A 16,161-nucleotide genomic window follows, 5' to 3' on the forward strand; every position below is an offset into this window, starting at 1 on the left:
GAGAGAGAGAGAGAGAGAGAGAGAGAGACCAAACTTACATCCTCCTCTCCCCTTTTCCTGAGATCATCCAGGTCATGGTGACATTGTGTCAAGGTCGCCTGTAGTTTTTTAATCAGCTCGGACTGTTTGGCAATCTGAGGGTGGAAATTAAGTAAACTAGATATTTGATGGAACTAGTCTCGCCTAGGTTATATGTATATATAAAATATTCCATGAAAACTTGTGAAGGCCTTAGGAGAGTGAAAAAATTCTTTTACATAGGAAAAACTATCTAGAAAAAAATAATTGTCATTATTGTTAACTAATTTGACAAATTTAACAAATCTTTCAAACAAGAAAAAAATATTAGATCATCTTTTTTTTTGATCTGTGAAAGTTCAGTAAAAGCTTGTTTAGTGTGCTACAACTATAGATAACATGTGGAAATTATCTTTAAACATATAAAAGTTAGAATAATAGAAGATATCGTATTTATAGATACCATAATGATTTTAATCCTAGAGTAAATTGGAAAAGTCGCCTTTACAGACGATAGGCTTAGTTTATTTGTTGGGTTTTTTTTTATATATCTCCAATACTGTTTATGAGACAAAACAAGATAGTTTCACATAAAGGTATTCCTTTCCTAGTCCTGACAAAGATTTTCAACAGAAAATGATTTGCATTGTTGATGATTTTATTATACTAACAAGTAATGGTGAAGGAGGAGGTGCACATGTATATATATACAGGTCTGATAACCAAACCCAATTTTGGGCTCAATTAAACATTGTTGTAATGGACAATATTTTGCGTTGGTATGAGTCTTTCCATTACAACAATGAGCCCATAATAATATGGGTTATCAGACCTGCAAATGAGTACACATCGGTGCAGGTATATATGAGAAAATAGAAAGTTCTTCCTTCTTGAATTACATGATTAAACATAAACATAGGAGAAATTCAACTGCTTACCTAATTTTACTTTTTTACCATTATTTGATACCAAATATTTTTGTTTTTTTATAAACGTTGGATGATCACGTAGATTTTTAAAACCAAATAGTATGTTGAATAATGACAATGAAAGAGAAGAGGAAAATAATCTAGTGTCAGAAATAGTAAAGAGAGTTTCATGAACTTAAACTGTGAAGAGAATACAAAATCTACAAATCACTGTTGACAAAATAAATATTTAATATTCACAGTTGAATGATTAATCAGAGAAACTGCTAAGCCAAGAATATCGTTAGACCAAAGCAATTTTAAAACATTGTCGTCTTTTGTTTTTCCAAAACAAATTCTTTACAATCATAGAGTGGCAACCTCCATACTATCATAAAATCAAAAAAAAGAAATTCACCCCTCCCACCCACTCCCCTTCCCTACACTGCCATACTAGGAAAAAAACACATTCAAAATTTTGACCGGGAAAACTCGTCCCCAAAATATCGATTAAAATGACCATCATCTTGGCAAAAACTCTCCAACCTGGGGTCTCAAGGAAGACTTCACTGAAGTCCCAGGTTTGAGAGTTTTTGCCAAGAAGAGGGTTACTCTAATTGATCGATATTAAAAGGACGAGTTTGCTGGCCAAATTTTTTTTTTCAGAGCATGGCAATATATGTGTTCATATGGCCAAATCCGTCCTTTATAAAAACGGTTACATCAAAATTTGTTCTTACACGAGCCAGGTCTTGTATCCGTTTCATTTGATATCGGTGTTACAAATGTGAAACATAAAAATGATTCTAAATTGACCAACAATTTTAGATAGGACTAGAAATAAGAAATTGACCCGCCCATGGCAATGACAATGTTAACAAAATGAACAAAAACAATCACAGGAAAGGGATGGCCCAAAGCCTCCAATAAAGTGAATCTGAATGGCAATAAGTTAGTTATATTGATGATAAAACAATATGTCAATGAAAGATTATTTGAACAAAACAAAATCATCCAACTTTGATACTTTCGATGATTTTCTACAGATTAAGTAACTAATCTAGCTTGACTGATATATTCTTTCATTCCTAGCTCGACTGATATCTAAACATCTTGTATCCTATCATTCCTAGCTCGACTGATATCTAAACATCTTGTATCCTATCATTCCTAGCTCGACTGATATCTAAACATCTTGTATCCTATCATTCCTAGCTCGACTGATATCTAAACATCTTGTATCCTATCATTCCTAGCTCGAATGATATCTTAACATCTTGTATCCTATCATTCCTAGCTCGTTTGATATCTAAACATCTTGTATCCTACGAGGGCTCTTTCAGAAATAACCGAAAAATGCCCATTGCTCAGCAACCAGTGGAGATTTTTTAATTCTGTAAATGACATGATATTCCTTATTTCCTTACGGATATTCCCAGAAATTATGAAGTGCATCATTTTGCACAATGAATTTCTAGACGATTTTAAAGATGGCGGCCCACCTTGAAACTTGGTCAAAGGAGGAAATCAGAGCTGTCATACGTTTTTTGAACGCCAAAAGTCTGAATCCTACCGAAATTCATAAAGAACTTCAGAGTGTATATGGTGAGCATGTCATAAGCCGTACACAAGTCTATCACTGGTGTAATTTGTTTGAAGCTGGCCATTCCGACTTGACAGACAGGGAAGGGAGAGGGCGTTCGATAACTGTGACGTCAGAAGACAATGTGAAGCGAGTTGATGAGCTTATTCGTCAAAACAGGAGGTTGAAACTTCATGAAATCGCAAGCAGTCTTGAAATTTCGGAAACTTCTGCCCATAGAATTGTATTTGATGAACTTGGCTACAGAAAAGTCAGCGCAAGATGGGTTCCTAAGCAATTGACAGACAATCATAAAGAACAAAGATTGGACATCTGCAGGGAACTTTTGAGAAGAAGCAAGAGCTCACGCAGGGTTCACGGGCATACTGCCAACGCCGGCGGAGACTTTCTAGGGTACAATGTGACTTTTCTTGACAGCATAGTCACCGGTGATGAGACTTGGTTGCACCATTGCACCCCAGAAACAAAGCAAGATTCGATGACATGGAAACATCCATCCTCACCTGTCGCGAAGAAATTCAAAGTCATGCGGTTAGCAAAGAAAATAATGGGAACTGTTTTCTGGGACAGTCGTGGTGTTATTCTGTTCGAAACCTTACAACCTGGAGAAACAATCAATGCTGCAAGGTACTGCCAAACTCTTGACAAGCTTAGGGAGGCTATTCGCTGAAAGCGCCCAGGGCAGTTGACCAACGGGGTCATTTTGCAACACGATAACGCTACACCCCACACAGCACGAGTGACGCAAGGTTGGCTAGAGAATTATGGATGGGAGATTTTGCCACACCCACCACACAGTCCAGACCTCGCACCATCTGATTATCACCTCTTTGGGCCAATGAAACGTGAGCTGGCAGGAAAGCGCTTTGATGTCGATGAAGATCTTGTTGACCATGTGCGGAAATGGCTACAAAACCTTGACGGAAATTTCTTCCGAGAGGGTATCTATTCCATGGTGCGGCGTTGGCAGAAGTTTGTCGACAGACTTGGCTGTTACGTAGAGAAATGAAGGACGAGTCAAGGTATGAACACGTGCAAGAATTTTGTTGATAGCATAAAAAACGCGGATTTTACAGGCATTTTTCTGTTAATTATGAAAGAGCCTCCTATCATTCCTAGCTCGACTGATATCTAAACATCTTGTATCCTATCATTCCTAGCTCGACTGATATCTAAACATCTTGTATCCTATCATTCCTAGCTCGAATGATATCTTAACATCTTGTATCCTATCATTCCTAGCTCGATTGACATATAAACATCTTGTAGCGTACTAGTCCATTCAAATATAATTTATTTATTAAATATAAATCATTACTTTTTTTTATTTTGGTCATTCTGTGAGTAAAACTATATAGCTTTTTTACACAAAAAAATAAACAATAAAGAAAGAAAAGGTTTTTCCGTGCTATTAGAAAAATCCAACACAAAAGATTTTTAAAAAGGAAATCTTCTTATATGCAATACATAAAAAAAAAAAAAATTGATAGTTTTGTCTTGTTTTTTAAACACAATCTTCGATTAAAATGACAATGTAAAAAAGCCATTGGAAAAAAAAAAATAAAGCAAACAACAACATAAGAAAATCCTGAAAAAAAAACAAAACCACAAACAAATATTAAAAAAAAATATTTGAATTAAAAAAACATACATCCCCTTCCTTCTCAAAAATAACAACAAACTAAAAAAAACAAAAAAAAAACAAAAACAAACCAAAAGAACAAAAACAAAACCAAAAGAAAAAACAAACCACCATCACCAATGACATTACTAAGCATGTGTGACAAGAGCATGAATCGAATCTTCCCCATTGTCAGAACAGTCCAAAAACATTCTGTGCATTAATCGTGGACTTAAATTAGATTTTACTTATTCAATTTCATGATGGGGCAGTCATGAAAAAGTTTGGCCTTTTTCAAAGGAACAACGTCGAAAATTTAAAAAAATCCCCAAAACAAAAACAACAACATTAACAACAACAACAAAAAAAAAAGAAAAGAAAAAAGAAAAATATGGGGAAAGTCTTCTTGTATTTCAATCTGCGACAGATCAGTGCAAGAAAGAGCCGAGAGCACATAGAGTTTTGAGTGAGGTACTCTTAGTGTCTTGGCCAGGATTAGACAACGCCTTCTTCTAACAACTGTCACAACATGCCTCTATCCAGGGCTAAATCACAAAGAGAGTCGTCCCAGGCAGCCCAATTGCATGAGAAAAATGCTTCATGCACAATCTTGTCTACGAAGCTGACAAATCAAGATATTGAAGAGAAGAGGTGAGGAGGTGGAGATGGGTCAATACAAATAGGTTAAAGGTCAAAGGTCAAGACATGTCAAGTCTGGGATAGCAGGGGATGATGTACTAAACAATAATGACAAAAATCAAACATCAAAAACAAAAACAAATAATTAATTAAATAAAATAAAATAAATAAATAAATGACTCAATTTCAATGTTGCAAAACAAACAAAAAAACAAAAAAAAAAAAACAACCCAAACCCAAACAATTGTAAGGATTGAAATATCATTGAATCAGATGTCAACTATATATTCTGCCATATTTTCAAAGAACACAGTATGGTGCTATTTGATTAACATTGCATATTATGCTGTGTTTTTTAAAAACAACGGCGGTATCGACCTAAATGTGGCCCACCATCTCAGAGACGTTTTACAGACCTGCCTATTTGAAAAGTTAAAAATTTGTAATTTATAGGAGACAGAAATTGAATCGCTATAGTTAACGTTACAGATTTAACAATTTGCTCTCACAATGATTAAATAACACTTAATATCGTGAACTCTGGCATCAACTTTCATTTTCAGTAAGTTTTTAATGAATAATAGATATTCATGAAGTTCTGAAATTGGAGCCAAAATTTTGTAATATTCGTAGTAGTAGACAGGTCTGGTTTTATGTAAGTCGGGATGGACTAGGGGATGGAAGTTGAAATATGAAACGGTGCCAGACAAGATCTTTATCTTACACCAGTGCCTGCTCCTAGTTTAATAATCTTGGGATCAATTTCTATTCATCACAGTGGAGAATCTATACAATTTCTTAGTTTGAAAACAAAAAACCCCGAAATATCAGTTATTCTTATAATTTTAATTCTACGTCGACTTTTAGAGTCCCTGTTCATTCTGACATTATACCATTTATAGATGGTGGGACAAAAAAATCCCTGAAGCTACCATCTTATTTGATTTTCTTATCTTATTAATTTAAAAAAAAAATTATTTTGACTTAAGATTGAACTCCCCCCCCCCCTTCTCTCTCTCTCTCTCTCTCTCTCTCTCTCTCTCTCCCCCTCTCTTCTTTTTTTTTCTTAATTCGTATCTTTTTATTCCTTCTTTCCATCTTTCTTTTTTATTTCTTAAAATACATTTCAGGGAATTCCATTGCACTATGAATACTGAATCAGTGTTTAAATAACATCAGCCTAGTTGAGACTATTTCTTACAACATTAATACGATGACTGTACCAAAAACTAAACTAAACTAGAAAAATAAATAAATAAATAAACAAATTTTTCAATTTAAAAATGAAAAAAAAAAAAAAAATGAAACGAGAAAAGCGATAAAAAAGCTGGGTGGATGGGTGTACAATTGACTGGAAGGGGGGGGGGGGGGTGTGGGGTAGGTAGGAAGGTAGGGTGGAAAGGTGGGTGGGTGCAAGCATGCTATACAAACCTCTGTTGTACACTCAATCAGCTGCAGGAGGTAGTAAAGAGGGCAGAGACAACAGCCATGATATAAAATGTAATGAAATATGCAAGGGTAATGACTCGACACAGACACATACTAGACACTACCACATGATTTGATATAGACAAACCAACCTTCAAAGAAAAACAAGAGAGTTTGTAGATTGGTTTTGATGACAAACACACTAGACACTACCACATGATTTGATATATACAAACCAACCTTCAAAGAAAAGCAAGAGAGTTTGTAGATTGGTTTGGGGAAGAATAGAGTAGTGAACTTTACAGAGTAAAAAAAATGAAAACAGGCCTGTTGTAACTTTAGTAAAATATCGTTATCAAAATAAAGCCTACAGTCCTGCCGAATTTACTCATCAAATACCAATTTTATTTTTGGCAGAAATCACATTTACGTTATATATCAAAAGTATTATAGGACTCCCATTTTGGAGGAGAGAGAGAAGTGGGAGGGGGGGGGGGAATCATATTATAAAGTAACATTTTCTCTATAAGTGAGAAAAAAGTCTCGTTTTTTTTTTTTTTAAAGTAATGGTAGTGTTTGAGAAAAATACTCCTATAAGACAGAGCAAGGAAAAGAATTTGTGTAGTAGTTGTCGCAAAAATGACTGAATCGTAAAAGACAAGAATTTGCCGAGAACTGGTCGAAACAACAACAAAAAACAAACAAACAAAAACAATATAGAAAGTACAAAAACTTTTAGAAAAATGAAAATCTACAAACTAATGCGAAGGATCCCAGTGTGTGTCTCTTTGAATTTATGATGTAGTATGGACGCTTTAATTAAGAGGTTACTACAAAATCAAAAGGAAATAGAAACGGAACAAATTTAAACAATTTGCCTCTTCCATTTTCTAACCTCTCTGAAGTCTTCATTCAAAATCCGTTTCTTTATTTTTTTGGGGGGTCATAGTTTAGATTTAGAAATCTATGACATTTTTAGGTTGCATCAGCGCCAAGCTTTTTCATAGAGAAAAGAGTTAAGGAAGCTAATGATACATAAAGATACATATTTCAGGATGAGAAATTTGAGCCAAGCTAATGATAAGCCCACTCTGCCTATTTCTAAACATGCAAGACACAACATTTCAGGTCGATAAGTGATATGGCAGGTTTGAGAATGAACAAAATAACCATCAGTCTGTATGGCAGAGGTCATTTTAATTCCTAGCAAGATCTTAAGAAAATACCATGAAGGCTACCAGAAATGGGGAGCCAAAAAAGCTACTAACACAACGGTAAGTTGGAAAGGCTTCAAATTCATATCTTTTAATACGAAACAAAACATAATTAACCCTACAGCTGTTGGGGCCGATTTTAAGTTGACTCAATGTGTTTGACTTTTGTCAGAATATGACTGTTATCAGCAAAAAGATTTGCAACTGTGATGAGAATCGAGCTTCTGGAGAAGATAGAGTGGCATCCCAGTTCCTCATTCCTAATCTTTTTCAAAAGCAATGGAAACAACTGTCAAATTCTGTAAATTGTTTGGGTTTTTTTGGAGTGAAATCGGCCCTGTCACCTCTGGGGTTAGAACTATTTTTAGCTCCCAATCAAATATGAAATGAATTTAGATGTACAAATCACACATTAAGGCTAGTTAATCAGTAAATCTTTTACAAGTGTTATTGTCTTTGTTATCATTATCATTATTTTTTTTCATCTTGCCACTAAAAACAACAAACAATGAGTAAATCTAAAGTGACAGACAACGACTGATAAGAAATGAAATTCTAATCTGGTTCCAAATCTGACAAAAAAAAACCAACAAAAACCAAACAAATCAATAACAAAATAGTAAAAAGGAATGGAAGCTTCAATTTAATCAACAATAGAGATGATATGAATGTTTCGGGTTTCCCCTTAGTCAGCAAAACATGATGAATGATGCAATAAAGACAAATGATAAATACAATTCCCTTTTTTCATCCCATAGGGGAAATTTGTCTCTAAGGTCTATTCCAAGGGAAGACTGGAATAACCCAGGCATCAGCCGCAGTGCAGCGTCGCAAATTGAGCAAGGGCAAGGTGACTTGCTCAAGGTCACACAGCGCAGCGGCGGGTGATCCAACTCGGTACCGTACGATTATGAAGCAAAGACAGTACCGCTGAGACTATGGCCACGAATGCCATTCTCTCATCACTCACTCGTCTTTAGTGTTTCATTCATCGTATTTTGTTGACAAAGGAGAAAGCCGAAACATTCATATCATCTGTTTTCATCAATTAAATAGAGGTTTCCATTCCATTTGACTATTTTGTTATTTATTTCTTGGAACTTCAAGCAGCAATGTTTGTATTGATTTGACAAAAATAACATTTTAAAGTTTTTGATTTTCCATCCTTTCCAAGAAATTCCAGGAGTTGCTTTTAAAATGTTTAAGAATAAATGGAAGGAAAATACAATTTGTAACTTTTTAATATTTCCACCAATGTTTCCAAAACAAAGTAAAAAAAACCCCAAAAAACATTATCACGCCATCTTTATGGGGTTTTTAAAAAAAAAATTTAACACAAATCTTAATTTCACAATTCCAGAAGATTCACAATGTGCAAACTATTCTGGAGGAAAAAATAATTATTGATTCCACCCCCCCCCCCAAAAAAAAAAAAACAAAAAAAAAAACAAGCAAGCAAAAACAAACATAGTACAAACAAAAAAAATCCCAAAACAAACAAGCACTGTATTATTTTTCGAGTCTTAATGAGTTTTAAAGAGATTATGAAATTTCATTTCCCATCACCCCTTGGCAACTCATTGGACGAGCATCGGATTGAAATCGTGTGTCGCTATCTGTCACAATGATTTACCTGTTCTTTTTCTTTCTTTCTTGCAAATCAAAAGTCACCACTCATGTCAATCAATCCAAATTAATCATGAAAAGAATTCATCAATAACTAAAATATAGAGTTATCTACCCCTTTCCTACCTCTTTCGTCTTTTCCTGCTGTTTGGCCTTCAATTTCCCAATCTCCGTGTTCAGTTTCTGGATGTTTTCGTCTCTCACCAGAACCTGGTTTGGTTTACACATCAGTCATGAATCATAGATAAATAGGAGTTTCCTTAAATTCCCTCAATAATTTAGCCAAATCGATGATCATTTAATTTGTGTGTAAAATACAGAGGGGGTCCAGTATGACGTACACAGGCGATCTCTGTCTCGTGTGACGTGCATAGGAGATTCGTGTGACGTATAAGACACCATGAGACTCAGACTAAGCAGCCAAATGAGATAAATATGATTGAATACCAGTCAAATGATGACACAATCGGGTCAGCTTTCATAATTCATGTCGCTAATGGGATTCAGGATTATATAAATAAGTGTGAATGATGCCTCCTTGTCATACATAGTGTGCCAATAAATGACTTCATTAGCCGATTTTTTAAATGGAGCTGATTATTTGGAGTTGGATTATGGGTTATATAGCTGTTGTGCACTGTTTAGAACTTGATGGGGGGCTAGTAATTGGTATACATGCATGTACAATGATGGTTTTCCTAGTTCCACATATTTACATAACAGACATTGACAAAAACTTGCTGATTGTTTATAAACATTTTGGTATTTTACGATACATGATGGATATTATAATACTGATGATAATAATCATGATAATAATAATGATGATAATTATAATTAATAATAATAATAATAATAATAATAATAATAATAATAATAATAATAAATAATAATAATAATAATAATAATAATAAAAACAATGATAAATAATAATAATAATAATAATATATAATAATATAATAATAATATAATAATAATAATAATAATAATAATAATATAATAATAATAATAAAAATAATAATAACAATAACAATAATAATAACAATAATAATAATAATAATAATAATAATAATAATAATAATAATAATAATAATAATAATAATAATAATAATAATAATAATAATAATAATAATAATAATACACAATAATACACACATGCTTTAACACGAACATTTCATCTTCAAATTGTATCTATATATAAACACAGATGTAACAATAAACTAAAGCATAGCTGCCAGCTTTAAAGACTGGCTGGAGACTTCCAGTGTGGAGATGTAGATATACTTTACTCCTAATATATACATATATATATAAATAACAGACAAATGTTTTGTTTTGTTTTTGTGGGTTGAAAAAAAATCCAGATTGCCAAATCAGGACAGTCCTGACAGTTGGCAGCTATGCAAAGGTAAAGGGGGGGGGGGGGGTGTCAGATATAAACTATTGTACACCAGTACCATCTACGATCCTTACCTTACTGACTGTCTCCTTCTGTTGGCGACTGACCGACTCTGCATCACTCCTGAGTTGGGAGATCAAATCCTCTTTGGACGAAACCTGACATGAGTAAAAACAAAATAAAAACAATCAAGGGGTACAAAAGTAATAAAGAACAATCAATATAAAAAAAGGACAAAGTATTTTTTTTTTTTTAATGGAAAACCTGCCTTCAGCTAAAGACAAAAACAATAAAATTTTTGACTCAAAACCCTCCTTCAGCAAATACCCCCCCCCCCCCCCCCACCAAATAAAAATTTTCCCCTAATAAAGGAGAACACAACAAGAAAATAAAACGTAAGACAATTTGCTGTCTATATATAATTCATGAACGAATTAATGCATTGAATAACACACTGAATATTAAGAATATCAGCGAAGCAACATAAATAAATGAATGATATACCATTTTGTTAAAACTAATTCCTATCACCATCATCACCACCATTACAATTCCACATTTACCACATCAACATTATCATTTCGTCAAATACAATAACATTGCTAATTATGACTTTTGAGAATACCTCAACCCATACAAATGACCACCATTATCATCATCATCATACACGTCACTGCATGATTATACCTCAAGCAACATCAACACCACTCCCACTATAACAACCATCATGAATACCAACACCACCACCACCATCATCATCATCATCGGCTATGTGGTCTAGTGGTATGACACTCTCTTTCGAATCGGAAGGTCTAAGTTAGAGCCTCACTCGGCGCATAGTTGAGTCCTTGGAAAAGGCTCTTTACTCACATTATCTCACCGTACTCAGATGTAAAATGAGTACCTGACCATTAACAGCGTTGTCTCTATCGGAAAAAAATTGTAATACCGCCTTACAGGCGTCATGTTCCATTCTAAATGTTACACGTTGCTGTTGGTTGGTCATGGACCCCTTGTAAAGCGCTTTGAGCATGTTTAGTGCATATTGCGCTATATAAAATAAGCTCAAGTTTTTTTATCCTCATCATCATCACCATCATCATCATCGTCATCATCATCATCATCATCATCACCACCTCATGAAAATAGCTCGTCCATCCTCATCACTCACAATACCCACCATATGTCTGAGTTTTTCACACTGGGCCTCCTGCGATGTGATAGCCACAGTCAACTCTCGTATCCGGTCCTCCTGTCTTCCATTTTCCTCCAACAGTTGAGAGTGACGTCCCTTTAATTCTTCCAAGCTCGACTCCAAGGACTTGATGCTGCACCGTTTGTTTTCATTCTGTCAACGTTAAATATAAAAGACTTTTAATTGTATCCCAGATTTAATAGCATGAAATAGACAATAACAATTGCTTGCTACCCTTTGGATAGGACACTAGTCTATCGCAAAGTACTTTCCACTAGATCTTACAGAGCCAGCTTTCCAATCATTGCTGAATGAACAGAGGGGTCAGAAAAAAAAAAAATCTCGACTGCACTCGGGATGTATCTCAGTACCTTTGCATGTGAAGCAAGTGCTCTACCAACTGAGCTATCAGGACCCCCCCCCCCCCCCAATAGTCTAATATGGATACCAAAGACCCCCCCCCCCATTTCCTGGAAAGGGTGAATTCTCTTGTTCATGAAACCTCTGTCCTGATTTAATCACTCAGTACCATGTAGAATATAGAGAATATGAAAATGTTGCTGCTTGAAGCTTGAAGGAAAAAAATAACGATAAATACTTAATTGTAAACTTCAATTTATTAGAATGTCTTCGTCTAATAAATTGAAGCTTACACTTCAATATTTATCGTTATTTAAAAAAAAAATAAACAGGATATCCCAGAAGTCTTACAACATGAAGGTTTTTATGAAAATACATATGAAAACAATTTTATTAATAATTATAAGTAGTAGTCCTTCAGAGCCATGAGGCCCATGAAACCGGGGTTTATCCCGGTTTCTATGGCTAAAACAGAAAATAGCAATTGCTTGCTATCCTTTGGATAGGTCGCTAATCTATTGTAAAGTACTTTCCACCAAATCTAACAGACTCAGCTACCCATTCACTGCTGGGTGGACAGGGGGGTCAGAAAAAATCTTGACTGCACCTGGGATCGATCTTGGTCCCTTTGCGTGTGAAGCGAGTGCTCTACCAATTGAGCTATCAGGACACCCAATAATCATAATAGATGCTCTGCTCAGAGTAGTAAGTTGCCCTAATTTTTTCCAAACATAACAAGCAATATAACTCTTTTCTTTTATCATTAAATTTTCACCCATATCTGGGACATACAAAAATACAAATTATTAATTTATCATCATAAATTACAAGTGATATTATATTGTTAATCACATGTTTTTTCATCAAGAGAATTGAAGCATCTATCAATGCAGAGGGTGAACAATTTTGAGCATCTGTTACGATTATTAATAGAACTGTTATTCATGTGTATTTTCATAAAAATCTACACGGACATCTGCTAGGGACTTCTTGGACATCCTGTAGATCTGACAAAACCCATCTTGGTATGAACCAGCATCCGATGCAAAACGTAGTGAGCTGCTTTTGTTACTGACAACTTTTTTTTTTTCAAACTTAAAAGACCAAAGACTTTGTGGTTTTAAATGACTCAATTTGTTTCTAATCAAATTAATTTTCAGGGAAAACGACAAGGCAAATACAATGGAATAAAAGATGATATATTGTGCGGTTCTCTGGTCTTGTGGTATGACACTTGCCTACAGACTGGAAGGTCCAGGGTTCAAGTCCTGCTCTAAGCAGCACAATGTTGAGTCATTGGAAAAAGCTCTTACCACACATTCTCTGACCGTTTTCAGATGTGAAACAAGTATCTGACCATTACAAGTGATGTCTCGTCCCACATGTTAAGATTTGCTGTTGGCCAGGGACCCCTTGTCCAGCGACTTGAGCACATTTAGTGGACACTGCGCTATATAAAGACTCAAGGTGAAGTTTGATATAATCAATCATCAAAGGAGGTTTCATATATTCCTTACCTCATTCTGTGTAGCCCTCAATTGTGTCTTCATCTGGTCTACCTCTCGTTCAGCTTGAGAAGCCTGGACACAAAAACAAACAAACAAAACCATAGAGTATAGAAGGAACGAAATTGATATCACTCAGCTTGTTTTTGGTTTTATCCAGCCATTTTAATGATAAGTTCTCACTAAATTCTATCAATCAGACTACAAATTCAAGGTTACGCATATTTTTGTGTGTTGGTATGCTGGCAGGTGTTATGAGTATTTTACCTAATTGCATAGCATCAATAACATCACTCTGAATAGTAGTAGGAATTGATTGAAGTTATTGATATTGTTTGATTGTCATATTTTTTGTGCATGCGGCTATGTGGCTTTGTGGTATGACACTCACCTTCGGACAGTAAGGTCCAAGGTTTGAGTCCCAAATTGAGCGATGCATAGCTGAGTCATTGACTCTTTACTCACATCCTCTCAGTGTACTCAGGATTAAGATGAGTACCTGACCTTTTACAACATTGTCTCTGTCCGAAAAAAATTTGTCTAACAGACATCATGATATTACAATCTTTTTTTTCAGACAGCAGCAATGCTGTTAACAGCTAGGTACTGGTTTTACACTAGAGTATGGTGAGAGAATGTGAGTAAAGAGCTTTTTACAAGAATTCAACTATGCCCCTTCTGATTTAAAGGCAAGTGTCATACCACTTGACCACATAGTGGCACAACTCTACAGTTTAAAAAAGTAAAGACTACAAAGCTTGAATCTACCTCTAGTAATTATTGGATTCTGTCTCATCCAATAGCTTATATTTCAGAAACTGGTGAAAATGTCAGACGAACCAAGACTGAATTTATTGTAAGAGGATAAATAGAATAAATACATCCCTTTACCTTACTAAGTGACAAAAGTTATCACATTATCAAAACACTAATTGACACAATATTTACCCACTAAACTCACCTTTTCTTCATAACGACTACAAACTTCTTGCAAGTTGACAATGTCCAGTTTTAACCTCTTGATGCCTTCCTCTCGACGCTTCATCTGAAAATTGTAAAGTACATTATTAGCTATTATCAATTACAATTGTAGGATTGGAGTATTAAAATTAATTGAAAAAAAAAATTACAAAACAAAACAAACAAATAACTAATAAAATATAAACAAGAGAGAGAGAGAGAGAGAGAGAGAGAGAGAGAGAGAGAGAGAGAGAGAGAGAGAGAGAGAGAGAGAGAGAGAGAGAGAGAGAGAGAGAGAGAGAGAGAAACAACAAATAAAAATTAAATGACAAATTCAAATCAGAGAGGTCTATAGTGGAGACAAATCTGGTCAAATTATTAAATGTAAATTATTGTTTTACAATAAATATAATGATGATGATGATGATGATGATGATGATGATAGTGATGATGATGGTAATGATGATGATAATGATGATTATGATGATAATGGTGATGATGATGATGATGATGATGATGATGATGATGATGATGATAATGATCATGATGATAGTAACAATAATAATAATCATCACCATCATTCATGCCAATAACATCATCAATAATTCCAGAATCCCTATCATCCCTACCTCAATACTAAGAACATCCTGTTCACTCTGTGCATTGATGGCAAATGCTTGAATCCTGGCCTCCAGTCGCCCATTCTCCTCCACGGAGTCTTTGTATTTCTCCTTGGCAAGAGTCAAATCTTGGTCCAGCTGTTGGATGCTGATCTCTCGGCGTTGGAGCTGACCATGAGAAAAAGGAACCTCAGTTAGCATGTATCAAAATAAAGACATCTATTTGGTAAAGAACAAAACTGAATATAATAGCTTCGAAAAAGAACGAAATATCAAATACGCAAAGTTTCGGGATCAAAACCCTTCTTAAAAGTCAACAACAAAAACTATAAAAATGTGAATAAATCACATGAAATACTCATCACTGCATTTAGCTAGGTACTCATTTACATCTGAGTTGAGTGTGGTACCTCTACTTACAGCTCTCGCTCAGTTTAGGAAAGGTAATCAAATATATACTCATTTTGCTTTTTGTCTCTGGTCGTTGTTGTTGTGTTTGTTTCTTGTTGTTATTATTGTTGTTGTGTTTCTGTTTCTTGTTGTTGTTTTGTTGTTGCTGTGTTTCTACTTCTTGTTGTCATTGTTCTTGTTGTAGATGTTGTCGCTGTCATTGAGTTTGTTGCATGTTTATTGTTTGTTTTGTTTTTTTGTTTTGTAATTTTTCTTTCTTTTGATGCCTACCACATCTTCTGTCCGTTTCCTTTCCTCCTCTACGGCCCTCAAGTCTGACTCTACGCGTTGTAGCTCCATCTCTTTCTGGGCAACCAGGGCAGATGACTCGTGTAGATCTCCCTGAATTCTGACTATCTGCTCCTCTCTTGAGATCATCTGAAATGGGAACATGAACCAGTAAAATGCCGTACACTGGAAAAACACGGGAAACTTGAATTGAATCAAAATTAACATAAATCAAGTGATTAAAAATCCATTTACTAATCTACGAATGAAATTTGTCTTTTAAAATTCAAACAAACTTTGAAACATTTTTGGAATAAACTTTCTTTAAATAAAATAAAATAAATGAAATGAGATTTACATTGAGCAAAATCCTCTAAACATGCTCAG

General features: G+C 34.8%; 1 protein-coding gene across 24 annotated transcripts in view; it reads right to left on the bottom strand.

Moving 5' to 3' along the window:
• LOC144977366 (uncharacterized) overlaps positions 1-16,161 on the bottom strand; it is a 118,842-nt gene that overhangs the window by 45,292 nt on the left and 57,389 nt on the right. For 14 of the 24 annotated variants that reach the window (XM_078922502.1, XM_078922511.1, XM_078922514.1 and 11 more), the window contains 9 exons: positions 15,778-15,924; positions 15,106-15,264; positions 14,478-14,561; positions 13,529-13,591; positions 11,637-11,804; positions 10,531-10,614; positions 9,184-9,267; positions 6,221-6,241; positions 39-134 (listed from right to left, as the gene is read on the bottom strand). In XM_078922502.1, coding sequence (XP_078778628.1) covers positions 39-134; positions 6,221-6,241; positions 9,184-9,267; positions 10,531-10,614; positions 11,637-11,804; positions 13,529-13,591; positions 14,478-14,561; positions 15,106-15,264; positions 15,778-15,924 — 906 coding nt within the window. The remainder of the gene's footprint in view (positions 1-38; positions 135-6,220; positions 6,242-9,183; positions 9,268-10,530; positions 10,615-11,636; positions 11,805-13,528; positions 13,592-14,477; positions 14,562-15,105; positions 15,265-15,777; positions 15,925-16,161) is intronic. The other 10 variants (XM_078922504.1, XM_078922509.1, XM_078922512.1 and 7 more) reach the window with 1 other exon arrangement.

The sequence above is a fragment of the Berghia stephanieae genome, chromosome 7, assembly GCF_034508935.2.
Source record: "Berghia stephanieae isolate SIO BIC M18660-M18661 chromosome 7, UCSD_Bste_1.3, whole genome shotgun sequence".
Taxonomy (NCBI): domain Eukaryota; kingdom Metazoa; phylum Mollusca; class Gastropoda; order Nudibranchia; family Aeolidiidae; genus Berghia; species Berghia stephanieae.